Genomic DNA, 27,669 nt, shown 5'->3' with positions numbered 1-27,669 from the left:
TGTGTGTGTGTGTGTGGGAGGGGGGGGGGGTTTAACGTTCATCAGGGATGAACAAAAAAAATCATCTGCAAACTTGTGAGAACGGCTTCGCCGATTCAGTTTGCAGATTATTTTGTTCATACCCTGATGAACGTAAAAGAAATACGACAATCCTTAAATGTTATTGGATGTTTATCCCAAGTGACAATGTTCCTTCAGTTAGACCAGTCATGGAACCATGTTCTACAGTACCAATTAAAGGTGTAGATAAAACTTCCTGAAAGTTCATCCAACTATGACAAAAAACAAGTGCTTTTCAGCGATTTTCATTTCTAGTTGATGTCCTTGTTGGCTATTAACAGTACATACTAATATTTGTTAGAAATTATTTTCATCTATTTTTGTAATAACTAAAAGATTCATCTATACAAACATATTTGGATATGTGTATTAAAGGGTTCATGAGCACCATGTTTTTGTTGGTTTGTTTTGTTTACAAATGTTTTAGATATGTTACTCTTTGTTGGTCGGTTTAGGATTTATCCCTATTAGTGGGTCGTCTCGCTCCAGCCAGTGCACCATGACTGGTATATCAAAGGCTGTGGTATGTACTATCCTGTTTGTGGGATGGTGCATAAAAAAAAATCCCTCGCTACTAATGGAAAAATGTAGAGGGTTTCCTCAATTACCAAAACAAACTTTAACCCATCCGAGTACAAAGTGAAAAGTAGAATGACAACATGTTTTGAATTTCTTTTATTGAATGAACTGTACAAAATGGAATAAATTATGTACACATGGACATATGTTACAGCATAAGATCTAAATTTACAATAGTAATTTTGTTTTGCATCCGTGTTGTAAACGCTATACTAAGTATTATTTGTGATGTTCCTTTTGGGTAACTAATGTCACAGTATTTAGAAGGAAGATTTGCTTTACATTTTTTGTACTTCAATACCCCCAAAAAATCAAAATGTGACGATTTAATTTCAAAAACATGTTTTAATGACTCATGTATGAACACAAAATTAAGAATTGTTATTCAACACTTAAATTCTGTAGTTCATTTTCTTTTATTCTGAGCATGGAAGGACATCAAAAAACATTTATTACTGAACTATTTTAATATTAAAACTTGTGCTTGTGCAAAAGAGGAACTGGGTTTTATTTCCTCACCAGTACCATCATCTGTTGTACTAGACCTGATCAAGTATAAAATAATTAATAGCATCAAAAGCTACTTGCACTGTGAGAAAGTCGTCATGGAGTGTACATGATTGGGTATCACTCACAATTCTTACATTCTGTACATATAAATACACTGCATTTTTCACAATTTCAGTTGGTATAACTGATAATACCAAACTCCCACATAATACAGTAACTTGGGACTAGACATAATAACCATCTTAATGTAATTATAAGTGTCATTTGCTGATGGACAGTATAAACATCTAGTCATTTTAAGTATCGGGATTCTTGTGAACAGAAGTCAGTCTTGTTATTCACTGTACATCACACAACTGCGCTTATGGCAGCTCTGAAGCATCATCTTGTGTTTATCTCATTTTTACCACAAACTGATGGTATTATCTGAATGAATGTCACACACGACTATGAACAACATACAGAATTACACCAACAGGTATGCAATGGGTTCTTTCAGATGGATGAGTTTGTCGCATAGCACGCTTGTATGCCATCCAGTCATCTTAAGATAGCTATTGGTGCGTTCATCCTCAAACTTCACAATTGGAATGTGTTCATCCATCAATGTCGATGACAAGTCTTTAGCTTTCTTCTAAAACTGGGGTGTTTCTCTTCTCTGATTACTCACTAAAGCTGTTATTTTTTCACACAATGTTTGTCCGTCTTGCTGCCTCAACTGACGAGCATTCTGGGAGCTATGCTCATGGACATAAGCTCCTGAAACAACAACTTGCAAGCGTATGGCATCCGTACTTGTGAAATCTGAAATACAGAACAAGTCGTAACCATGGTGAAACGGAATAACATTTTACTTCGTTGTAATATCTGCTTCTATCCCATAAATTTGCAGCACACAATTCTGGGCAGCACATCCAGGAGATGGGGGAATCGGAGGAAAGAAGTTAAGGCATTGCATTGCCACACTGGGTGTGAGATCTAGCTCAGCAGAGTGTTGGCCTGAGGTGCTCAGGTCATAGAATTGAACCCCCCTCGGTGAACCCATTTTCTGACTGGATCCCACATACACACACAGACACAACTCGTATATCTGGTATGTACGGTCCTGACTGCAACCCCTGCAATTGCCCACTGGATCCCACACACACACACAGACACAACTCGTATATCTGGTATGTGCGGTCCTGACTGCAACCCCTGCAATTGCCCACTGGATCCCACACACACACACAGACACAACTCGTATATCCTGACTGCAACCCCTGCAATTGCCCACTGGATCCCAGACACACACACAGACACAACTCGTATATCCTAACTGCAACCCCTGCAATTGCCCACTGGATCCCCCTGCAATTGCCCACTGGATCCCCCACACACACAGACACAACTCGTATATCCTAACTGCAACCCCTGCAATTGCCCACTGGATCCCACACACACACACACAGACAACTCGTATATCTGGTATGTGCGGTCCTGACTGCAATCCCTGCAATTGCCCACTGGATCCCCCCCACACACAGACACAACTCGTATATCCTAACTGCAACCCCTGCAATTGCCCACTGGATCCCCCACACACACACAACTCGTATATCCTGACTGCAACCCCTGCAATTGCCCACTGGATCCCACACACACACACACACAGACAACTCGTATATCTGGTATGTGCGGTCCTGACTGCAACCCCTGCAACTGCCCACTGGATCCCACACACACACAGACACAACTCGTGTATCTGGTATGTGTGGTCCTGGCTGCAACCCCTGCAATTGCCCACTGGATCCCACACACACACAGACACAACTCGTATATCTGGTATGTGTGGTCCTGGCTGCAACCCCTGCAATTGCCCACTGGATCCCACACACACACAGACACAACTCGTATATCTGGTATGTGTGGTCCTGACTGCAACCCCTGCAATTGCCCACTGGATCCCACACACACACAGACACAACTCATATATCTGGTATGTGTGGTCCTGGCTGCAACCCCTGCAATTGCCCACTGGATCCCACACACACACACACAGACACAACTCGTATATCCTGACTGCAACCCCTGCAATTGCCCACTGGATCCCACACACACACACACAGACAACTCGTATATCTGGTATGTGCGGTCCTGACTGCAACCCCTGCAACTGCCCACTGGATCCCACACACACACAGACACAACTCGTATATCTGGTATGTGTGGTCCTGGCTGCAACCCCTGCAATTGCCCACTGGATCCCACACACACACAGACACAACTCGTATATCTGGTATGTGTGGTCCTGGCTGCAACCCCTGCAATTGCCCACTGGTTCCCACACACACACAGACACAACTCGTATATCTGGTATGTGTGGTCCTGACTGCAACCCCTGCAATTGCCCACTGGATCCCACACACACACAGACACAACTCGTATATCTGGTATGTGTGGTCCTGGCTGCAACCCCTGCAATTGCCCACTGGATCCCACACACACACAGACACAACTCGTATATCTGGTATGTGTGGTCCTGGCTGCAACCCCTGCAATTGCCCACTGGATCCCACACACACACACACAGACACAACTCGTATATCCTGGCTGCAACCCCTGCAATTGCCCACTGGATCCCACACACACACACACAGACACAACTCGTATATCCTGGCTGCAACCCCTGCAATTGCCCACTGGATCCCACACACACACAGACACAACTTGTATATCCTGACTGCAACCCCTGCAATTGCCCACTGGATCCCACACACACACAGACACAACTCGTATATCCTGGCTGCAACCCCTGCAATTGCCCACTGGATCCCACACACACACACAGACACAACTCGTATATCCTGGCTGCAACCCCTGCAATTGCCCACTGGATCCCACACACACACAGACACAACTAGTATATCTGGTATGTGCGGTCCTGACTGCAACCCCTGCAATTGCCCACTGGATCCCATACACACACAGACACAACTCGTATATCTGGTATGTGTGGTCCTGACTGCAACCCCTGCAATTGCCCACTGGATCCCACACACACACACAGACACAACTCGTATATCCTGACTGCAACCCCTGCAATTGCCCACTGGATCCCACACACACACAGACACAACTCGTATATCTGGTATGTGCGGTCCTGGCTGCAACCCCTGCAATTGCCCACTGGATCCCACACACACACAGACACAACTCGTATATCTGGTATGTGCGGTCCTGACTGCAACCCCTGCAATTGCCCACTGGATCCCACACACACACAGACACAACTCGTATATCTGGTATGTGCGGTCCTGACTGCAACCCCTGCAATTGCCCACTGGATCCCACACACACACAGACACAACTCGTATATCTGGTGTGTGCGGTCCTGACTGCAACCCCTGCAATTGCCCACAGCAATCAGCAATGCCGTGGAGTTTTTCATTCTCCACAGCACTTTTTTGCTGTGGACTATATTAGATTTTTTTTTCAACGGCTTGTTTTTTGCCATGAACGTTTTCTTAATTGCAGGGTTTTTGATTGTGGGTAAATGTATATAAAAGATTCTTTGCTACTAACAGAAAAATGTAGCGGGTTTCCTCTGAAGACCAATTTGTATTATTTAGTGACACCACTAGAACACATCAATTTCTTAATCATAATTGTTAATTCTGACAGCATTAGAGAAAACCTTAATTTTTTCATTAACAGCAAGGTATCTTTTATATGCACCCACAGACAGGGCAACACTTTCCACATTTAAACTAAATTTACAATAATAATCTTTTACACTGTGTCGGTACAAATAATAGGTTAGAGCTAGGGCAAGTATCTTTCAAGGTTCAGTTAATTAGAAAATCATATCCGGCCACGTCTGAACAAATAACATAGATAAGAGTGAGGGTAGATGGCATTGCTAGTGCAAGTATCTTTCAAGGTTCAGTTAATTAGAAAATCATATCCGGCCACGTCTGAACAAATAACATAGATAAGAGTGAGGGTAGATGGCATTGCTAGTGCAAGTATCTATTAAGGTTCAGTTAATTAGAAAATCATATCCGGCCACGTCTGAACAAATAACATAGATAAGAGTGAGGGTAGATGGCATTGCTAGTGCAAGTATCTATTAAGGTTCAGTTAATTAGAAAATCATATCCGGCCATGTCTGGACAAATAACATGGATAAGAGTGCTGGTAGATGGCATTGCTAGTACAAGTATCTATTAAGGTTCAGTTAATTAGAAAATCATATCCGGCCACGTCTGAACAAATAACATGGATAAGAGTGCTGGTAGATGGCATTGCTAGTGCAAGTATCTATTAAGGTTCAGTCAATTAGAAAATCATATCCGGCCATGTCTGAACAAATAACATGGATAAGAGTGCGGGTAGATGGCATTGCTAGTGCAAGTACCTATTACGGTTCAGCCAATTTAAAATTCAGAAAAATAACATACAGACTTTATAATCAAGATGAGATGTTATCTTTTATTGTATCTGTAATTGCTACATACCTGTGTTTTGTTTTTACATCCCCGACATTCAAATGTCTGGTTTCTCAAGTTAGCAATGGCGATCAGTCCACAGATGTTACACACATGGACCCGGTATGGGTCGGACACTTCAAACAAACGTTCTCGCAGAAACTGAGCGGCTCCATGGGCAATCTGACAGTCCCGCTCCATCTCTCCAAAACGCAGTCCACCATCACTAAAATAAAACAGGCCATTTTAATATCACTAAGATAAAACAGTTTTAGTATCAGTGTCCATAGATTTTGATGTCAAGCAATTTTAAAAATGGAACGTGTTCTGTTAAATATGTATCTTGAACCCAAAGGAAGATGTCTGTTTTCCCCCCATCATTATTAGTTTTTATCCAAGCTACGACTTGCCCACATAAACAATCTGAGATGGCAGTTATTATTTATAGTTAGAATTTTCAGTTAGTACATAAAGTTACCAATCTAAACAAAATCGACAAAACTTGTTATGATCAAAACTTATCACTGCACAAAGTAGTCAAAAGGGAACTGGTAAGGTTGTGCCTGCTTCTTAAAAGTTGTTGATAAGATTGGTTAGATAGTATTTTATGATAAATGATCAGGGTCAGGTGGAGTGAAGAAAGATTGCCACCACCAGTATACCACATACCGTGATCGTCCCTCCATAGGCTGTCTGTTGAGAATCTGGAGCGGCCCGCGAGCCCGCGAGTGTATCTTGTCATCCACCATGTGCTTCAGACGTTGGTAGTATGTCGGACCAAGGAAGATCTGGGCATTCATCTTACGGCCAGTGAAGCCATTCATCAAAACCTACAATAAGCCAATTACCAGTTAACTCATACACAGAAGAGAATCAAATTCACAGTTTCAGCTGGGCTTTCATTATTTTTCAGTCGATTATGAATCAACTGATACATAAAGAACCTTCAAATTCACATGAACAGTCGTTTCATAATGGTTAAAATTAGGGCCCTACTTATTCGAAGCAGGCAATTGTGTCAATAACCTTCCCAAACAATGTAATATATCTATAAAAGTAGCAGGCATTAACATAACAAAAGCCAGTAAAATTAGTCGAGTGCCAGCTTATTTTGAGTGACTTTTTACCTCTTACCTAAAAAACAACCCTACCACAAATACTTTATTTTCACAACATAAACAGGAACCCAATACTCATTTGAAACTAAACGTTTAAGTGATCTTTAAGAAGTTGACAACTGCAACATAATAAAATAAAGGTCTTTTCTGGGCAAATCCAATCTAGTTTGTGCAAAATGTTTTTTAAAAAAAAGAGCCAAAATTAGACGAAATTTGTTTTTTAAAAATCCATTCCTACATAAAGCATTATTATGTGGTTTAGTATTTTTAAAATGTTTCTTATATATAAACAAACATACTTCGTTTCCTCTCTGGTGGTATCCGTATTGATGCAAGAGGTTTGAGATTTTCTGGACGTTCACCGTGTCGTTGAAAGGTGTAGCATCACCAATCTCACCCTTGTTAGCAGCAACCTTGCCCTGCAGGCACTCGATCAAGTGACCAATGGTCATACGAGATGGGACGGCATGAGGGTTGATGATTATGTCAGGACTGATGCCTTCAACAGTAAACATCATGTCCTGAATTGAACAAAAATTGCAACATACTAATTTAGCTATTTCATAACAAAAGCATTTCTTACAACTTTTATAAAGTTACTGAACAAACAAGAACAACAATCGTACAAGAATTCTGCCACATTAAATGTTATCTACCACAAACTGATTCAGTGAATAAAGAAATAATTTGTGATGTAACATTCAGAATTAATTAATTCTTTAAAAAAAACATTTTTTTTAATTAAAACTTTAATTTAATAAATTTATAATTTTTCAACATACTTAGTGGTGAACATTCATAATGCAACGAGAAACTAAGTTTCAGTGATCTAGGACTTATAGTTTGCGAGCAATGGATCATGCAAAAAACTTGACACTAGAGCTAAACTCAATGTTGATAAAGTTGCCACAGGAAAATTAATACCCATAATTTGTTTTTACTTCATCAAGGAGAGACAAAAACTCACACTGTCATATAGGTCTGGGGACAATAAACATATATTTAAAAATTAATTTTAATTTTTTTATTATTATTAACTGAACAACTAGATAAGAAAGCTGTGCCATTTTTAATTAAATTTTTTTAAACTCTAATCAGTAATTCTGAAACATTTATACCTGATAGAACAATATCAACAATAAAAAATCAGCTGCTTTAAAGGAAATCAATAAGCAGAGAGATTGAGAAACAAGATGAACAATTTCACGTCTAGATATTTTACTATAAAATAGAAAAAAATAATCTCTTCACCTCTTGTCTGTAAGTAATTCCACAGGTTCCTTTCTGTCCGTGACGACTGGCGAACTTGTCCCCGATCTGAGGAGTCTTCACAGTGCGTACACGGATCTTACAGAACTTGTAACCTTCGTTGTTAATGGTCACCATCACCTGCAATAGATTTTTGTTTTAAACATTTAATTTTAACATTAGGTATGGGATTGGCAAACAGGCACATGCCTATATTAATAGCCTATATTAATAGAATATAGAATAGAATGAATTTCAAATAAACACAATTTTTACGAACTATAATATTTAACATAAAAAGTAGCAGTTGACATACTTTCAAATTTTAGGCTATTTACATGCATAAATATTGATGTTTAAAGAAAACAGAAGTCATAATTTTTAATCCCTTTTTGTTAAACAGATTATTTTCCATTTTGCATATAAGACAATAGAATTTCATCTGTTATATCATTTACATTTAAAGCTTTAGCAAGAAACAATTGAAAATGTCTCGGCTACCATAAACATATTTGTACACTGTGATGAACATCCACAGGTGCAACTATCAACCAAGTGTCAATGATCTAGGATCTAAAGGCAAAGATTTAATTCAAAAGTTGACGCCATCACTGCCATCCGAAAAAAGTAATACCTGTATCTCACCTGTTTACTGTGTAGAGTGAGACAGAAATGCTAATGGATTAAACATTCTACTGATTACTCAACAACCATGTTTTAACTATTCTGGATCATTTACCTGGTCAACAATGCCAGTCTCTGTCCTCCTCATGAACACACTGGCATCTCGCTTGGCGAAACGACGAGCTGTGGAATCGAGCTGAAAGAGAGAAAATTAAAACATTCACATTTTGGTAATTACTGTTACTTTATTTATTTACTTGCCTATATCCAAAAGCGGCTCAGGCACTTATTAAAATGCATGTTGTCTATTAACTTCACTCAGTTTACACATTTATAGGATGCATTTAATAAAGTAGCAACAACAACAAAAAAAGACTTTAACCAAGAAAAGGTAAAAGTAAATCCAGAGTTAACGAGTTCACAGACGGGGCTTCAATCCTTCCACCTAAGCATCTCGGGCCTACTGAGTTAGATCTCACCTCAATTTCAACAAAGACACAACTGAGACGTGTCCAATTAACCATTAACAACACAGGTGACACAGCAGTGATAGAAATAAGCACCCTTTTATTAGTCCAATAGACAAATACATCTACAAATCTACTTGTCCGCCAATATTTTCATTTGTCCAAATAACTGGTTTGTTTGTTTTAAGTACAAGGATGTTTTTCATTGCTTAAAATAAAACTACATTGGCATTTTCACTTGTCCACAGAACCACTATCAAGGTACATTTCGCTTGTCCGAATAGATTTTCACTTGTCAGGACAAACGGACAAATACATGTCTTCTATTATACTATGTAAGGTAATTCCTCCATGGGTCTAGATTCTGGCATGGCCACTGTCAGATCCCATGGCAGAGACATACATTGAAGATACCACAGCTGCTATCTATACACGAAAATCTGCATCGATTTTCTCATTTCAAATATGTAATTACAAATGAAGGTGTATTTCTATTTTCAAGAAACAAACAAACAAACAAACCTCATCCTCATTGGCTGGCAGTGTGATGGTTTTTCCAATAAGAACATCATCTCCAGACACCCTGGTTCCAGGGGCAATAATCCCATCGTCGTCAAGTTTGTCATAGCTCGCATTTCTCATTCCTGAAAACCCCCACAAAAAACCCCACATTACTTAAAATTATTAGAGAAAATAAATTGAATAAAATCTTTAAAAAATTAGAGGAACATTTACCTGTAAGGCTAAGACATTCAAAATAACTGACATAAAACTGTCACAGTGAACAAATATAAGGTAATGAGAAATCAATTTGTTCACGGGATACTGGTTGCAACACAACCCATAACAGCAATGTGGATCTACAGACATGTTACTTTGGGATCTCACTCAACACCTCTATGATGAACGAATAGAACTCTCGACAGATGAAATCAAAGTCATTTCTTAATAAAGACAAATTGACAGTGCCAAAAATGCCACAAATCTAGACAAGACAAATAGAGGAGACAGAAGGAAGAGGATGTCACATCACTGGAAGTGTGTACACATGGTACAATAGCAGGTTATAGTCATTTAATTGGCTGCTGGGGTTTTTAGACCAGTTAATAAGATGGAATGAATGAATGAATGTTTAACAACACCCCAGCATAAAAATACACATCGGCTATTGGGTGTCCATTAGTAAGATGGAGTCAGAAACACACTAAGGTTAGAGGATGGGTTAATGTATGAAAAGAAAACTCAAGCGTGAACAGAATACATTTGTGTAGCCAACCTTGCACCGTTTCCCGTGTGGGTTTCTCAAACAATTCCTCTTGATCAAGTCCTTTTTTTGATTCCGCATCTTTGTATGAACGGAAGAAAAATGACCTGAAAATAATAAATATTCTGAATCAACTTTTGTTAAAATGAAAATACCTTCCTACTCCCCACTTCAAGAACATTTAACAACTTGTGATTAAAAAGCCAGTTTTCCTCTACCCGTCCCATCCATTCTGCCAAGCTAGGTCAACAGATCCTTTCAGCATCAGTGTAAATCATGATCTCACAATCATGATAATCTCGAATCATTGTTATAAGGCCAAACAAAAAAAATGGTTTGTTTCCGGTCACCCGACCGACCCTAAATTTTGCCACCGACCCTGAACTTTTTTTTTCTGCTGGGGTGGGGGGAAACACACATATAAGTTGTGGTCGCGGATCGACAAAGCAGACAACAGAAGTACTCAAGTAGGATAACTCTTACACGTCAGTGTGTGTTAAATGGAGGTTGAGGGGTGTGTGTGCGTGGGGGGGGGGGGGGGGGCAGCAGTGATGGTTTTTATACACCCCCACTGAAATTGGAAACATTAACCAGTGTTCTACGTTGCGACCATTTTGGTCGCCAATGCGACCAAAATGTTGGCGTGGCGATCGATTGAATTTATTATCGTCGCCATCTGGCGACTGACTCCAAAAACGTCTAAGTATTAAATTATTTGCCATGTGCGTTCAGAGTCCTAGCAGCGAAAACAAATGAAATTTGTTGACATCATTGTGCAGTCGGAACATTTCACTATTTACGAAGTTGTCCGATTGATCACTGTGAATTCCATATTAATTGTCGGTACAATTCAGAACTTATCGTTGATTTTAGTAATTTGGCGAAAACAATCCAGATACTTACAACCCATTCATAAATGATACAAAATGAGTAGTGTCACACTGTGGCGAGTAACATTTTAAGCTTGGCTAGTAAATTTTGTTTGTCCACTAGCCAAAGAAGAGTAAGTTATAAAACCGAGTGTAGAACACTGTTAATAACACGTGCTCTTATTTATGTACCACGGTAATTGGTGACACACGAGATCGCATGACAGTACGGTAACGTGTGTGGCGATTAAACGGCTTTTATTACAAACTGCTAAATACTGTAGGCCTATAGAGGAAAATATATCGTATTATCTTAACTCCAGTCATCTCATACAATGTAGGTTTATTTTCCAAAAACAACAACGTGCGATCTCAACAAAACAATAAAGGATTTCTCGATACCACATGCACAGACTACAAGTCATCGCGTTTTTTCCACATGCAAAGGTGAAGGTCATTTGAAGAAGACTTTGTACAATTTTCGTTGTTGGCTACTGCTTAGGCCTAGTACCCAGAATTTGTTAATATACACGGGTGTAGCCTGTAGGAAGATATCAAAAAGTGGGGTGGGTGGGTACACACATGTATAAAATTAATATATAAACCATCGATGCCGCTTCCTACACCAGTGATGTAGATAGGCCTATCAACTGCTGAGCATGGGTAATAATTAAATAAACGGAATATTCAAGAATAACCACTAACATTAAACAGTTCACATTTATTTCAGTGTTTCAGTTAATTGGGAATAAATTAATTTGAGTGATTTTAGCATGGGTCCGTTCAATAGGCTAATAAACATTAAAACTATAAGTCCGTCCCACAGGGAACGCCTTAGCCCGAGTACTCTGACTGTAAGAGAGCTAGACGGACATTTGAACATAAACACGCTCTCATTATTTATGTCCAAATGTCCGTCTAGCTCTCTTACAGTCAGAGTACTCGGGTTAGAAATGCCTTTTTTATTACTATGAAATTTACTACAAGTTATTCATTTCTAAGCCGATTGATTTGTAAATTGCACACAAAATTAGTATTGTTTTGTTATTTCCAATACAAGTTGGATAAATCTGTGAACTTTTTGTGCAAACATCTATTGACCAACTTGGACAAATTTGTGCAGTCGTCCTATGACAAAACTGGACAAAGCTGTGAAGTTTCTGTGCAGTCATCTACTGACTTTTATTGGTGAAAGGAATAGTTTGAACTTTTTTTGTTTTTCTGTCTTTTGAAAATGGCATGTGAAACTTAAAACTGACATTGAGATTGTTTTTATTTCTCTCTGGCTGCAAAGAGTAAACTAAGATTTTTCAGACAGCTTGCCTTCATGTCTTTCATCTTGAGATTGAGTTTTTCTCTGGCAAACACATTTAAGGTAGGGTAACTTTTCTTTGAACTAAAAAAAAAAAAAAAAAAAAAAAATCCTACCTACCTAGCCCTACTTTTTTTGGCCATGTTACCTGAAACAAACTTCTTTTTTTTTTTGGCCTAAGCACAATTATTTGTTGAAAGCACCCACCTGAAGAAGCCTCGATCAATAGATGAAGCATTGATGATAACAGAATCTTCCTGGTTGTACCCCGTGTAACAAGCAATCGCTACTATCGAGTTGATACCTACAAAGGATAAATAAATACAATAAACTTCATCATTAACAAAAAGATGGCTTTTGGGGTTTTCTAACTTGGCTTCAAGTGTTTTTGTGGCACTACACTACTATTACCCGTATGCCTCTTTTAGCATGTATATTTAGGAAACAGGTCTTTTTATACAATTTTAAATAAAATAACAAATAGCTGACCTCTGTAATATATTTTTTTAATTGCCATTTCTTTAAGTTATTTGCTTCATATTTTTTAAATTCTAAATAACAACTGTGCATATGGTATGATATTACTTGGAAAAGGGTATATAACAAATTGAAACGAGGCTTTAGCTTAAGGACTGACACAAATTTTCTCCTTAACAAAATTGCAGTTCTAAAATGCAAGTGAAGGCTTTACGTCTTTACTGAAAAACAGTAGTTACTCACCAGCAGGGAGTTCTCGGAAACGCAGGTACTCCATAGATCGAGTTGTAACGAGTGGTTTCTGGGGATAGAACAGGCCATGGGCTAGCGTGTCCATTCGGACGTGGTAGTTTGTGATGTACACACCCATGGCCTGCTTACCCATAGCCGACTGGTAAGTGTTACGTGGAGACTGAAAGTAACATTGCATAACAACTGTATGGGAGTAAATTACAGATAATGAAAAAGAAGATTGCATAATGGTCTTACTTCAAATTTAGGTCTGCTGAAAGATCTGGATAAATTTGTAATAAGTAAAATACACAGGTATCACGAGAATTTTTTTAATAACTGGAGAATTTCCACACACAAAATAATTTTTACCACTTACTACAGATGACCAATTGAAAATTGTAACTGGTAAGTCTATCTTGTTTAACAACTGAACAGGTCAATGAATCTAAAACCAGATTATCTTGATTCCATCAAGGATAAGTAATTTACCTGTCAAGTGACCTAAAATGTTACTGAAAAAAATAACAAAATGCTATTAATAAAAAAGACCAAAATACAGTAAACGTACCTGATTGTGATCGGGAAATGGAATGATAGATGCGCACACACCAAGGATCATGGCTGGGTGAATTTCACAGTGTGTGTAGGTGGAACAGTAGGAGGCGTCCTTCGCATTCTGCAGGTCATCAGGAGTCATGGCGAGCATAACGGTCTCCTCTTCCAACGGATCAATGTACTCCACCACTCCACTGGCCACCAGATCCTGCCAACTGGGAGAAGAAGTACCATGCTTACTTTAAAACACATCAGGAAAATAAAGAACATAATATATGTTCAACGACATCTCAGATATTTTAAATATGTGGCTATTTGACATCTAAATATTTTCATACTTAGTTTAGATAATCAAACAGTAAAACTACTGCTGTTACAGAGGCTAGATTTAACAAACAGCAGCAAGGGATTTTGATCTGCAATTTTACAAGAACAGACCATAACACAGCAATTAATATACAAGTCATACGGCATCGGGCTGGATGAGAAAAAACCTGACCAATCTACAGAGGACAATCAATCATAAGACCGTGTGTACTACGGCTCTACCACTAAACTACATCCATATCCAGGCCTGTATGAATAATATCTCAAGTGAGGGGCACAATCCCTAGAGGAGGTGCACATGACAGGGTGTTTTTTTCAATTTATATAAAGCAGAACAAATAATCATACATTTTTGTCCCATGAGCATGATATCACAAAGGAAAATAAGTCTCTTGAGACAATCATTATCAGATTGTTTTGGGTTTTTCACGCATGTCAACATCATTTTACTGTAACTCTATTAATATAAGAATTGAAAGGAAATGTAATTTAACTCATAGAATTATTTTAATTTAATAATTATGTAATTATTGGTTTATAAATGAACTGGGGTATTCACTAATACATCAGTACTTAATGTAAAACCCAGATAACCAACAACTGTTAATAGTAACCTGTAGTTGTTGTATTCTCTCTGCTTCAGTTGTTTGATATGACTTTGTTTTAACAGCAGCTTCTGGTTCTCCACAATCAAGAGAGGTCGACAAATCCTTCCAGCATCGGTGTAAATCCTGATTTCACGATCGTGGTAATCTCGAATCATTGACACCTGATACAAATGAAGGAAACGTTATAGAAATGTGCAAACATATTACTTTTAAATTTGTTTGTATCCATACATACAAAAAGTAACACGATTCTTTGAAGCGAAATAATGTTTTTTGGTATTTTCTATGCTGGTATATAGTATATAATTTCATATTGAATTATACATATTAATTAAAAGCTTCAGTCCCATAATATATTTTTAATACTTATTTATAAAAAAAGTGAAGATGGCACTGTCAGTGTGATTTGTAAGTTGGGGAACTGTCAGTCCAATTGGCGGGAGTGAGTAGTCAAATAGGTGTTCAACTATGGCATTTCCAATATTTTGCGACAAAATATTTTGCAGCTATCAAACCCGTGTTTCTCCCCATCCATTCTATGACCCCTGGCTTTTTCAGCAATACTAATCTTCTATTGTGATTACAATTTCGGTTACATTCAGATAGTGTTTTAGTTTAATAATGCATACCAACGATCTTCCAGTTGAATGTGATAGCTGGTTTCCCCATGTAAAATATTACATACATACAATTGCGTAGTGTGAATAGAAGTGCAATAATATAGCATGGAAGGGATTTAAAAATTACAAGGTCACCGAAAACTTTGCATCAAAATAACACAAAAACTCAAACTGCCAAACCTCGGAGACAATGATGTCCATCTCTCGTCTCAACTTCCTCAGTGTGCTCATCAGCTGGTCCGGATCTCGATGAATTCCCACCCAGCAGCCATTCACAAAGATTTTGGTCGATCTGAAAGTTTAAATAAATCATTGCACTAAATTAACAACCTTATTTTTGTACAAAACAAAACAAATCGCAGGGCTTCTAGAATTTGTATAAATATCCACTAGTCATAGGATCAGTGATTTAAAAAATGTACTAGCCACGACTTAAAATTAACTAGCCCTACTTTAAGTAAATACAATTTTACTAATAGTAATAACCAGATAGGTTACCTAAAGAGGAAGATAGAGCTTAAAAACCCTTAGATTGGGGTGGGTGGGGGATGGACAGGATATTCATATTTACAAAATATACTTAAATGCAGCATTTGACAAAAACCTTTCACTAGTCATCGGGCATGGTGATTGTAGTTACTTACTAGCCCAACATTGAATATCACGAGCCATGGTAGTGGGGCTACCATAATGTAGAAGCACTGGAATCGGGCACAAGCATGAATGCCAACGAAACCAACTAATTTTGATTTCTACATTTCTTCCAAAGTGAACAATATATGCAGCTGATGCATAAAATATTTTTGAATCCCTGTCAATTGCCATTTCAGTTTAACCAGACTGACTATATCTGAAGACTAATGTTAATGACTGACTGATTAATTAGTTACCCCTGTATGGCCGATGGTGCCACCTCCTCCAGGTTTTCCATGCTCCACTCCTCCAAGAACTCCAGGATGGGCGATGGCTGAGATCCTACAGATATGTACGCCATCAACGCCAGATTCTTCACCAGGCCCACAGCAGCTCCCTGACAAAATAAGTTTAATTTTAAATTTTCAAAACTTGCTGAGAGTAAGTTACAAAAAGAGGTCATTGCATGTTTATTTCACAAAGATGCAAGTCATAAACACAGACAAAACAAGACCTATGTAACTCCACCCAAACAGTTTTGTTTTATTATTAAATATACAGATACTGAGGCAAATTTGGCCTGTTTTGTTGCAACTTTTTATAAATTCAAAAAAAAATTGGGGGGTGGGGGGGTGGGGGTTGGAAGAGTTGTAGGTAGCAGCAGCAAGGGCATGTAGTGTCATAGTTGTTAGTTATTATATAAACAGACAGCAAAATCATTAAAAACTAATAATAATAATGTGCTATATATTTTATTTATAAATGTGATATTTAGAAATATTAGTTTTCTTTGAAAACCTTGTTAAAACTTCCAAACAAATCTAAGTATACTATTGAAAATTGTTCAAATCCAGGCTCTGTGTTTATAAAATGCTTAAAATTGTAGACTTATGCTTCCACACATTTTGGAGAGTTAACACTGTGGTAACACCATATCAATGCAGTAGTTCAGATTTTTACAAGTGTTAATACAAACCTCGGGAGTTTCAGCAGGACAGATCATTCCCCACAGTGTGTTGTGCAGCTGTCGAGGCCGGGCAAGCTTACCATCACGACCAATGGGAGAATTCAAACGTCGCAAGTGAGACAGTGTTGACGCAAATGTGAGTCGGTTCAACACCTAAACAATACAGAAAGAAAAATAAATGAAGCAGAACACATAAAAATTATTATTCATATATAACCGATTGTAAATTGAGTATTTTTAGGCATACAAAAAGCTTAAAATTCACACAAATCACTACATATATTAACACGTATAAGGGCAGCAATCTCTATAAGAAATATTACTGAATTACCACTATAGCTAACAGATAAGCACAAACAACTCTACCAGATTAAATTTTCCTGTTGTCAGTAGATAAACCAGCTAAGGAAATTAGGCTCTTCAGTGATTTCATTTTTAGCAGATTTTCTAATCATTTGGTAGCACTTAGGCTAGTCAGAATTAACCGGCAAATGGCCATTTTATCAGCTATTGTAATTTCCATGCTAAGAATGTTTTAATAAATATACTGCAGATTGAACACATTGATTAGGAAGGTGTTCAACATTGCTGCCTACTTTTAATAAACAGCCTCCTGCACCTGAACAATAAGGGGCTGGATTTAGCTCAGTTTGTTGAGTGCTCACTTGAGGTGCTTGCATCTCAGGATCGAATCACCTTGGTGGATCCATTCAGCTAACTGAACACCACAACTGGATAAAGGCTGTGGTACGTGCTTTCCTGTCTGTGGGAAAGTGCATATAAAAGATCCCTTGCTGCATTAGAACAAATTTAGCAGGTTTCCTCTGATGACTAACAGTCAGAATTACCAAATGTTTGACATCCAATAGCCGATGATTAATTAATCAATGTGCTCCAGTGGTGTCGTTAAACAAAACAAACAAACTGAACAATAATGATCAAGTACAGTGGAACAACAAAGTCATCCAAACCATGTAAAATGTGAGACGTACCTGAGACACACCGGCCCTTGCCTGGTGAGCTTTCTTCTGGTCTCCCCAGTTGCCGGTGGCCAGGGAGTATTTCAGTCCATCGGTAATGATTCTCGTCTTAATGGCCAGCTCCATGTTGAAGTCTTTCCCACGATCAATGAACTTCTGGGCATACATCCGGACTTCCTTCATCAAGTTACGGAACATGCTACAACACAAAAACAATCAATTAACATTGCACGCTAATCAACACAGCTGATGACAATGTAAAATAAGCATTTTTTAAGAGTACTGCTAAAGCAATACGTCCTCTACTAGGCACAAACCAATTTGTTTGTCTTCTAACTGAAAGAGCCATAACTGGGTAAATTGCAGTCAAACTTTAACCAGGGCTTCTAGAATTTTTATAAAATCCACTATCCATGGGATCAGTGATTTTTTAAACATTTACTAGCCCAGTGGTTGCAAAACAAGGTGTCGCGCGTCGTATGCGACGTTTACTACCCTAATTTCCGACGTCTATTTTCGCCACAGTTGCTCAGACTCCAGTTCATATTTTCTTGGTTCTTGTCTAAATGTTTCCCATGAATACAGCGTCCATTACTGCTCATTGCCTTTGTTTTTGAAATATATTTTGTTTTGATTCATGTGCACACTCAGACCCAGTGATTTTCCGCAATTTTACTATTGCCACATGCTGTAAAACTGACTGATCCATACACAGTACTATTGGCAAACGCTAGACTGGATTATGCGCTTCAGGGTAAACCAAGTGGTCACATTGGGAACCAATCAAATACTTCGCGAACGTTAGCGAAACATTTGCTGGCTGAACTTGGGATGGTTTACTGCTTAGTCTGTTGCACCTGCACAGATGGGACAGGGTTTTTTTCCCCATGAGTAAGTTGCTAACGCTCGTCTTCGAAGACATATTTTTTACGCTACACATTAAACCGAATGACCATTTCAGGAACCACCAGTCAAAATATGTTGGCAAACGTTTAGCAAAAAAACGGCTGGCTGAACGTTGCAATGTTACTTTATTTCCGCTGTGTCATGCGCATACTTCAATTTGCAGACGACGTTAGACTCAAAGAGATGATAAAATAAATGTTTATGTTTTGTGCACCCTAAGCCCCGTTGAATAAAGCAGTGCACTTAATTGTTGGACAGCCATGCTTTATGTAGTTATAATTGTAGCCTTTGCTCCTGTTGTGATATTTCGCTACTAATATGTAGGCTTACTTTGATTTAATGACAAATAGCAACGCGTGTCGACATCAGTCAATTTTTGGACCCTTTAATTTGTCACAACTTGAGTTAGTTCAATTGTTAATTACATATTGTAGTCTCAAACGGAATTTACAAAAAAATGAAACGGAAAATAGCTTTTTTTTTAAACGGAACACCACCGAGTCAATACTTGTTCTATTCTTGGGCCAACAATTTCACCAACTATATGCATTACAAGTGGACTACATTGCACATTTCTGTGGTAACAGACTCTGGCCCATAGAGCCCCCCCCCCCCCCACATGCCCCCATTACTGAGTGTCTGTAGCTCCCGATAAACCCCCAACTCCTACTCTGTCAGTTCCAACGCCTACTAGTACTTCGTTTTGCAACCGCTGCTAGCCACAATTAAAAATTCACTAGCTCTACTTCACTTTAAGTTAATAAAATTTATAATAATCGCACATGTCACCTAAACAGAGAGATAGAGCTTAAACACACTAACACTGGGGGATTAGGTTGGGTGCAGGATATTCATATTTACACAACAGACTTAACTGCAACATTTGACCAAAAGATTTTAGTAGCCGTCAGGCATGGCAATAATAGACATTTACTAGCCCAACATTGACTATCACTAGCCATGGGAGTGGGGCTACCATAATCTAGAAGCCGTGCTTTATCGGTAACTATACATAATGATATACACATTTTGTTAGCTCATTGTCGTGACATGGGGGCAAAAAACACCTGGAAAACTATGTGTGGGACAGAAGGACAGAATGACAGAAACTAAGTCTATAGTCCCCACCGGTTGGAGACTAAAAATATGACAAGGTTAACAACATTTTCCTTGTAAAACCAAAAAAACAAAAAAACAATCAGATTCATAAATATTTTTAATTAACCCCTAAAAAGTAGTTCATAAAGATGTCCTTTCAAAACTATAACCAATAAAGCAAGTATAATTAAAAAAATAATAATAATAAAACAAAATGTAAAAGCAAAGCACCAAAAGATCTGATGATATTAAAAGTGTCTAAACCAATCTATCAACTGCCACGACTCCAATTACTGTAGTTTAACAAAGATTTATGTGACGAATTTGCTAAAATACAATACAAATAATAATATTGAGAAATTACAAAATTATTCAAACACAAACCCTCTGAACAAAAATGCTAGTAGTGGTCCTGCTAGATCAAGTCGTTTGTTGCCATAGTGATCTCTGTCGTCCACCTCACGACGACCCAGTGCTGCCAACAGCAGTCGGTGAACCATGTACCTAACAATAACAAACATTTCTGTCATGGTTTCAAAAAGGAACAATTTCCGACAACTGTTAAGATCTACATGTAAACATCAGTAACATGAGATGATAACTCTGCCAATAATCACAATTATAATGATCTTTTTATTTTACGTTCATTATGAGAAACACGTCATTTACAAGTTAACTTACATCTCTTATAAAATGTAAGGACGATTTTGCAGTGGCACCGACTGAAATAGGAGTTAAACTCCATTAGTTACTGTTAAATTTATTGAATTAACTGAACCCTACGAATAACTCAAAAGAGAAGAGAGCTCTACAGCAAATCTAAATCGAGTCTGAAATATATCAAATAATATATATGCAAAAACAAATAAGACACACCCAAGAAAATAGGCTTTCTTTGTTTCACAAAATTCACTGACTCCGACATGAGGCAACATTTCCTTCTGTAGAATTTCTCTCGCATATTTGATTCGCTTATCTTTGGTTACCCCGGGCCGGGCTCCTCTCGCTCCAATGAAGTTCAAAGCCACATTCTGTTCTTGTATGACAAAAGCTTCATCCAATGACGGCTTAACCTGGTAAAACACACACACACACACACAAAACAAAGCTTTATTTTTTTTAATTAAAATAACAATGTACAACAATTTCAGCTTTTATACAACTGAGAAGAAGTATCAAATCATAAGTGTGATATTGATGAATTGGAAAACAAAAGTTCGAACTTGTATCCACATTTTAACTTAAGTAAAAGGTCTGGATTTTTTATTTAAAGTACTTTTACAATTTACATGGTCTCCTACCGAATGATCATACATAGGCTTTAAAAAACATTATTCAAAAACATTGTGCTAGTTTTGCTGACAAACGGGGGGAAAATCACACACACATACAAAATTAGTCAATTATATGCAAACAATACAAAATCAATATTCATTTGACTAAACAAATCTACTTCAGTTTGCAAGTTTTTTCTTAAAATGTTCATTAAAAATGTGCGACATTTTATTGAGCTCTGCTTTACTTGATAAAATGTGCACAACTGAGGCATTGTTTTCTAAACTGCACACAAAAATAGTATATTGTTATTATTTTCAAAAAACCTTTACTTTGCTTTTATGAAACCCAACTGAAACAATTTTGTAGAATGATGGGACGGACTATAGTTTATTAAATCACTCACCATTTCCATCATCTCCGGGTCATCGAAGTCGTAGATGATGTGTTCAAGAATATCTCTGTCTGACACAAAGCCGAGAGCTCGGAACACAATGATGATCGGGATCTCCTGCTTGATGTACGGCAGAATCGCTATGATTCTCTGACCAATAGCACTCTTCCTGGCACCCTGAAACACAGTGGCGGAATTCTAATCGTTTGTCTGCTCAAGTCTGAGAGAGTAAATTGTATCAAATCATTGGACTTCACCTGAATCATACTGAATTTCAGTCTAGCTCTTTGTAAGCAGAAAATTTCAACAAATTATTTATTAAACATCAAACATTACAGAAACTCGTTATTTTGTAACAAAACATGTCAATTATTACAAGAAATTATTTTACCAAATCATATGTTCTAACAAAATATCAAATATAACATGAAATTATTTCTTGAACTTTTATTAAAATTCACCAATTGTTTTATAATTCACAGCTAGTCCTGGATTTAGTATGAAATATAATATATGAGGATAATATATCGCTGACAAAGCTGAAACAGCTAATATTGGTTCTGTCGGATCACCATGATAAAATAAAGCCCGTCTTACCCCACCACCTCTTGCCATCATGTTAACCCACAGGGTACTGGTAGGTCTGGACGAGTGCTCAAGACAAGAACGCAATTCAGTTTTGAAAGCATACTTTGAATCCTTCTGTTGGAAAACGTATACTGAAAATAAATGTACAAAACATGTATAGTCTAGATATACACATACATATACACATACACATATATATAAGGAATTTAACAGAGATCTAAATAGTTTTATAAAATATATAAAAAAAGTAAGAATAATAAAATCCAGCCGATTAGGTTTAAAAAGAAACAAAAAATTAAGTCAAATAATTCAACATCTAGATCACCAGTATATTACTGTAGTTTTTCTAAAACCTTGAAATGTTTATATCAGTAGGAATTATGATTACATTTTTTTTTTGTCTGAACACAGTTCATCCAATAATTTGTATGAAGAATCTTACCATTTAAGAATGCACGAAGAACAAGCCTACAATAACTTTCGCTATGGCACATCAAAGAATCGTTTCCAATAGGTATTTTATAATTAAAAATATCAGTTTTCAACAAATATTTGAGAAAGTCACTAGCCCTCACAGAAGCTTTGGCTAGTGCCCTATGTATTATAGTGATACAGTTGATAATTTCCACTAGCCCAGACAACAAATTAACTAGCCAGAACCGAGGACTAGTGGATTTATCGAACCCTGTAAATACACGTTGAAGCATATACCTGTGTTTGTAGCCATCTTCTCTTGAGCTATGAGCACCTTTTCTGACCCGTTGATGATAAAATACCCTCCTGGATCGAGGGGACATTCGTTCAACTCTGTCAAATCACGATCTGTCAGACTGTTCAGCAGGCAGTAAGTCGACCGGAGCATGATGGGAATTTTCCCGATGTAGGTTTTCTGATGCACAGTCTCCACAGGATCCTCACCTTCCTTGATGATCGTCTTCGTGATGTCCACATACAGAGGAGCGGAGTATCTGTAACACAATTAAACTAGTCAGCAACTGAACTAGAGCTTTTGCCAGAGGGGTACCGAAGGTAAAATTAGCACATACCCCCAAAAAACCCCAGATTTATGGTACCAGCCCAAGCTAAAAATTTCAAAGGTATTTTTTTCATTTTTAAATGTAGCTTAAAGAATCATTATAAGATTGGGTATCTCCTTGTATCAGAACCCGCATTTAAGGGGAGCTATCACGTCGGCTTACTATTTACTGCCCTCCGAGAATAGTTCAAGGAGAGTAAACTTTTAAATAAAACAAATAATACTAAATATGGGATTATCTGAAATGGGGTCCCCTAATCTAATTAATTATTCCCTCAATTTCATTCATCGAAGTCTGCTGTGTGCATCATGGAACAATGTCTTTCAAGTCACTCACTGTGGATCTGAGAACTGTGTGTAATGTAAAGCAAGTAATATTATAAAGTGGCACTAATATTACAATCTCACGTTAAATTACGGAGTCGAGCCTCGTTCGGCATCATGGGACTTGGAGCTCCATCTTTCTCCCAGTGGGTCGGTTTCGACAGGTAAATCTGTTCAAACTTCAGCACGTATCTGGGCTGTAAGACAAAACAAACATTAATTGTAACAAACTCTGTTTAATATTGCAAAAGACAAAAAAATTACAGTTTTAAAATAACCAATGGATATGCAAATTACCGGGGTCTATTTTGAACTCCCATCTGTAAGGCAACAATTTCTATCTCTACATATAATTGTGTTGTATATAAAAAAAATGCACTGCTTCTAGTAAGAAAACGCTGGGCGGTTTCACTGGTTACAAATGGGCAAATGCTTTTATGCTACACAAACTTTGCATATTAGGCAGCCAAAATGTAGCTGAATTTTATGCCAACTGGTATACTGTGAATTGACATGTTTATGGTCTAATTTTTTTATATAATTCAGGCCTAAGTGTAGCTCTGGCAATTGGCCAAATTTTCTACACACCGAGCCAGCCCTGTAATTTATAGAGTAGTACTGTCTGCATTTAAAAACACAACAAAAAAATATATAATTATATCTATATATATATATATATATATATATATATGTATACACATAACACAAACTTATATTTAACTTTATTGATCCAAATATTTCAGTACCCAACGAAATATGTTTGGTTTTTTCAAGCAAAACCACTAAAGGTAGTACTAAACCAAATAACTTCCGGTGGGGTCAAAGTTCAAGGTGCACCCAACTTTTGATAGAGAAGTGAACACCACAAGTCCTGTGATTGATGATAAATGTGAGTGTGTTGGTTGTAAAAAAATAATAGTTTCAACTGGGTTAAAAAAAAAAATGCAATTTTATTTCATCTACTACCACTGTGTCAAGTAGCCTTGTACTTCAAACATGTATGGGGTACCTGTAAAAAAAAAAAAAAAAGTACTTGAATTGTGTGTGGAACTAGGGTAGTTATAGTAAAGTTTGTTTTATTTAACGACGCCGCTAGAGCACATTGATTTTTTATCTTATCATCGGCTATTGGACGTCAAACATACGGTCATTCTGACACTGTTTTTAGAGGAAACCCGCTGTCGCCACATAGGCTACTCTTTTTACGACAGGCAGCAAGGGATCTTTTATTTGCGCTTCCCACAGGCAGGATAGCACAAACCATGGCCTTTGTTGAACCAGTTATGGATCACTGGTCGGTGCAAGTGGTTTACACCTACCCATTGAGCCTTGCGGAGCACTCACTCAGGGTTTGGAGTCGGTATCTCGATTAAAAATCCCATGCCTCGACTGGGATCCGAACCCAGTACCTACCAGCCTGTAGACCAATGGCCTGCCACGACGCCACTGAGGCCGGTAGGGTAGTTATAGATGCTACCCATTATCTCAGAAATGAGCAGCTTGACCCCAAATTTTTTCCGATTCACTTTAAGTGTGAGGGTGGTAGTATTTATATATGTGGCGTTTATGTTGATTGATACGCTGTAGGTAGGAGTTTTAGCCAAATGTTACTATTGTCATCTATGGGATATGATTTGGTAATATACACCCTAAATGAAAGGATTTTAGAGTCCTTTTGTTTGAAAAGAACAGTCAAAAGAGTTGATATTTACAGGAGTTTCGAGGATGCCTGACCGATGCTGAGCTTCAGCCTGGAGGTCGATCGGGGGAGCATCTTCTACAATCCTCTGTACGGACATCTGAATGAACTCATCAAACGAGTCGAGCTGCTGTCGCACAAGACCCTTCTCGTCGAAATATGAGCTGATGACAATCCAGCATGCTTCCTGCCAGAGATCAGACGTCAACTCTTCACCCTCGTCATCCTGCTCTAAGTTCTCTGAAATTAAATACAAAACTTATAAATTAGACAATAAATTTCTATAACAAATCTACACATGCAAACAGATATAATATAAAAATCATATTGTAATGTAAACTAAAACATCCTTAGATGAGTATATGAAATAGGAAGTATTTAGGGCTTCAAAGCAGACCATGTTAATTGTTATTTGGGTTAGGATGGGGTTTTTTAAAATGACCATCTGACTTCACAGTTTTTGATGACACCAACATGCCATTGTAAACCAAACAGAAAACCTGCTTTTCAATTTAAACCAATGCAGTTTTTGTGAGGTTATTTTAAGTGGAGGTAGGGCATGGCTTCTAGAATTTTTATAAAATCCATTAGCCATGGGATCAGTAATTAAATTTTTTACTAGCCCCATTTAAAAATCCACTAACCCTACTTTACTTTAACGTAAATTCAATTTTACTAATAGTAATAATCAGATATGTCACCTAAAGAGGGAGACAAGCTTAAAAACATTAAGATTGGGGAGGTAGGAGTGGGGCCATGATATTCATATTTACAAAATAGACTTAAATGCAGCATTTAACAACTTTTTTCCATTAGCTATCGGGCATGGTAATATTAATAGCCCAACATTGAATATTACTAGCCACGGGAGTGGGGCTACCATAATGTAGAAGCCCTGGGTAGGGGCACCAGATCCACCTCCCAACATTTTCAGCCAAAGAGAACACTGTGTTATTTGAAGTTAGTTAAAATGTTTATTTTACGTTTCTAACTCTCTACATGTAGCTTAAATGAATCTAAAGTAAGGGCAAGTACGTCCAAACAATTATGACTTCAGAGTTGTTGGTTGATATGACCTAATCTAACAACATCATGACATATGCTAAGGTATAACAAACTCATTATGACGACAGATTAATTACAGCACATACTTTGGCTTCCACCCCTACTTTTGAAGGGTATTCATAAACAAGCAAATTGGCAGACGGCAAAAAACTGCATGTGTTTTGCCCTATGCAATCTCAACGACGTCGATACCAGTGATATTCTCAGTCTTGTATGTGGAATCTGTGTCACTGTAATGGGGTTGGGTTTTTTTAATAATTTGTGTCTGGACAAAATTTGGAGAAATCTAATGGTAATTAAAGGTAGGAGAGCAATTTATCGTAGTTAAGGCATTATGGTCCGTTATTAACCGAGTGGTCACTCATAACAGGGAAAATATTTTCCATATTTTCTCAGTGAGAAATATTCTGCATTGGTCTAACAACCTATTGGACAATTTGACACATACAAACCAATAACCTTGTCAGTACTAAATACGACATTATCACATAACATGATTAAATTACAAAGTTATAGCAATACTCAGAACAGTGTGTACAAAGGTTTACATAATTTCTATACAAATATGTGCTTGTGTGTTGAAAATAAAGACATTTAGAGACAAAATAGCTGAGGTAATAAATAGAATAACAAACTGTACAAGTTACTATCAAATTTATGTCGCTCATGAATTAATTTTCATTTGTCACTCGCTAAAACACGTGACAACTGAAAAGTATTTCACTCAGGACATAAATTTGATTATAACTGATAACTTGTTTAGGCCTATTTTCTACTATTTGCGTTTCCTCAAGTCATTATCTGGCATGGGACTAAAATTGGGTTATTCTGTATGAGGTTCCGATTCATTCTGTCATAGTACACCCCTATGTCAGTATGTGAATCGGACAGAATTTCAGAAATGCAGGTTCTGACGAGTGTTGTGTTGTGACACTGACAGACAGCTGAAAAACTAGACTGGTTGCATTTAAATTAATGCAACATTGAGTAAATTAGGTTAATTCAACACTTCAAGGCAGTCAGATGTCGGGGAGAGAATAAGGAATTTCTTCTGCTCTTGCTTAAATAAAAGAGGTGTCTCGAATCAGCAAAATTAATTTGTAAAATTACGTGTTTACCAACTTTTAAAGTTTAAGCTACCGGTATACTAAAACAAACATTGAAATGACCAAACAGTTTACCCTCATCTGGAGCATACATCTTTCAAATAGAGATTAATACACTTCTTACTAGATTACAGTGTAGAAAAAAGCGTCAAAACAAGTTTTAATTGGTGATTACATCTGATTTAAAAGCTACCAACAACAACACATCTAACTACACCGCCATCTTTGGCGGAAGTGACTTTTTTTTATTATTGTTT

The 27,669-nt window shown here is 37.5% G+C and overlaps 1 protein-coding gene across 1 annotated transcript; it reads right to left on the bottom strand.

Moving 5' to 3' along the window:
- Window positions 1-722: 722 nt before the first annotated feature.
- Window positions 723-27,634, bottom strand: LOC121382804 (DNA-directed RNA polymerase II subunit RPB2). Its single transcript, XM_041512423.1, has 24 exons — window positions 27,488-27,634; window positions 25,255-25,481; window positions 23,627-23,739; window positions 22,894-23,150; window positions 22,192-22,313; window positions 21,607-21,771; window positions 20,802-20,998; window positions 20,310-20,429; window positions 17,934-18,120; window positions 16,951-17,094; window positions 16,232-16,371; window positions 15,522-15,633; window positions 14,728-14,882; window positions 13,800-14,001; window positions 13,241-13,409; window positions 12,728-12,824; window positions 10,352-10,446; window positions 9,598-9,719; window positions 8,724-8,804; window positions 7,988-8,125; window positions 7,036-7,257; window positions 6,288-6,448; window positions 5,649-5,844; window positions 723-1,953 (listed from the first exon to the last, which is right to left on the bottom strand). Exons 1-24 carry the CDS (start codon window positions 27,504-27,506, stop codon window positions 1,864-1,866), a joined length of 3,531 nt encoding a protein of 1,176 aa, XP_041368357.1. The 5' UTR covers window positions 27,507-27,634; the 3' UTR covers window positions 723-1,863.
- Window positions 27,635-27,669: the final 35 nt, after the last annotated feature.

Source organism: Gigantopelta aegis, chromosome 10, assembly GCF_016097555.1.
Source record: "Gigantopelta aegis isolate Gae_Host chromosome 10, Gae_host_genome, whole genome shotgun sequence".
NCBI classification, from domain to species: Eukaryota; Metazoa; Mollusca; class Gastropoda; order Neomphalida; family Peltospiridae; genus Gigantopelta; species Gigantopelta aegis.
The sequence above is the reverse complement of the archived record's forward strand: the minus strand, read 5'-3'. Positions and strand labels throughout refer to the sequence as shown.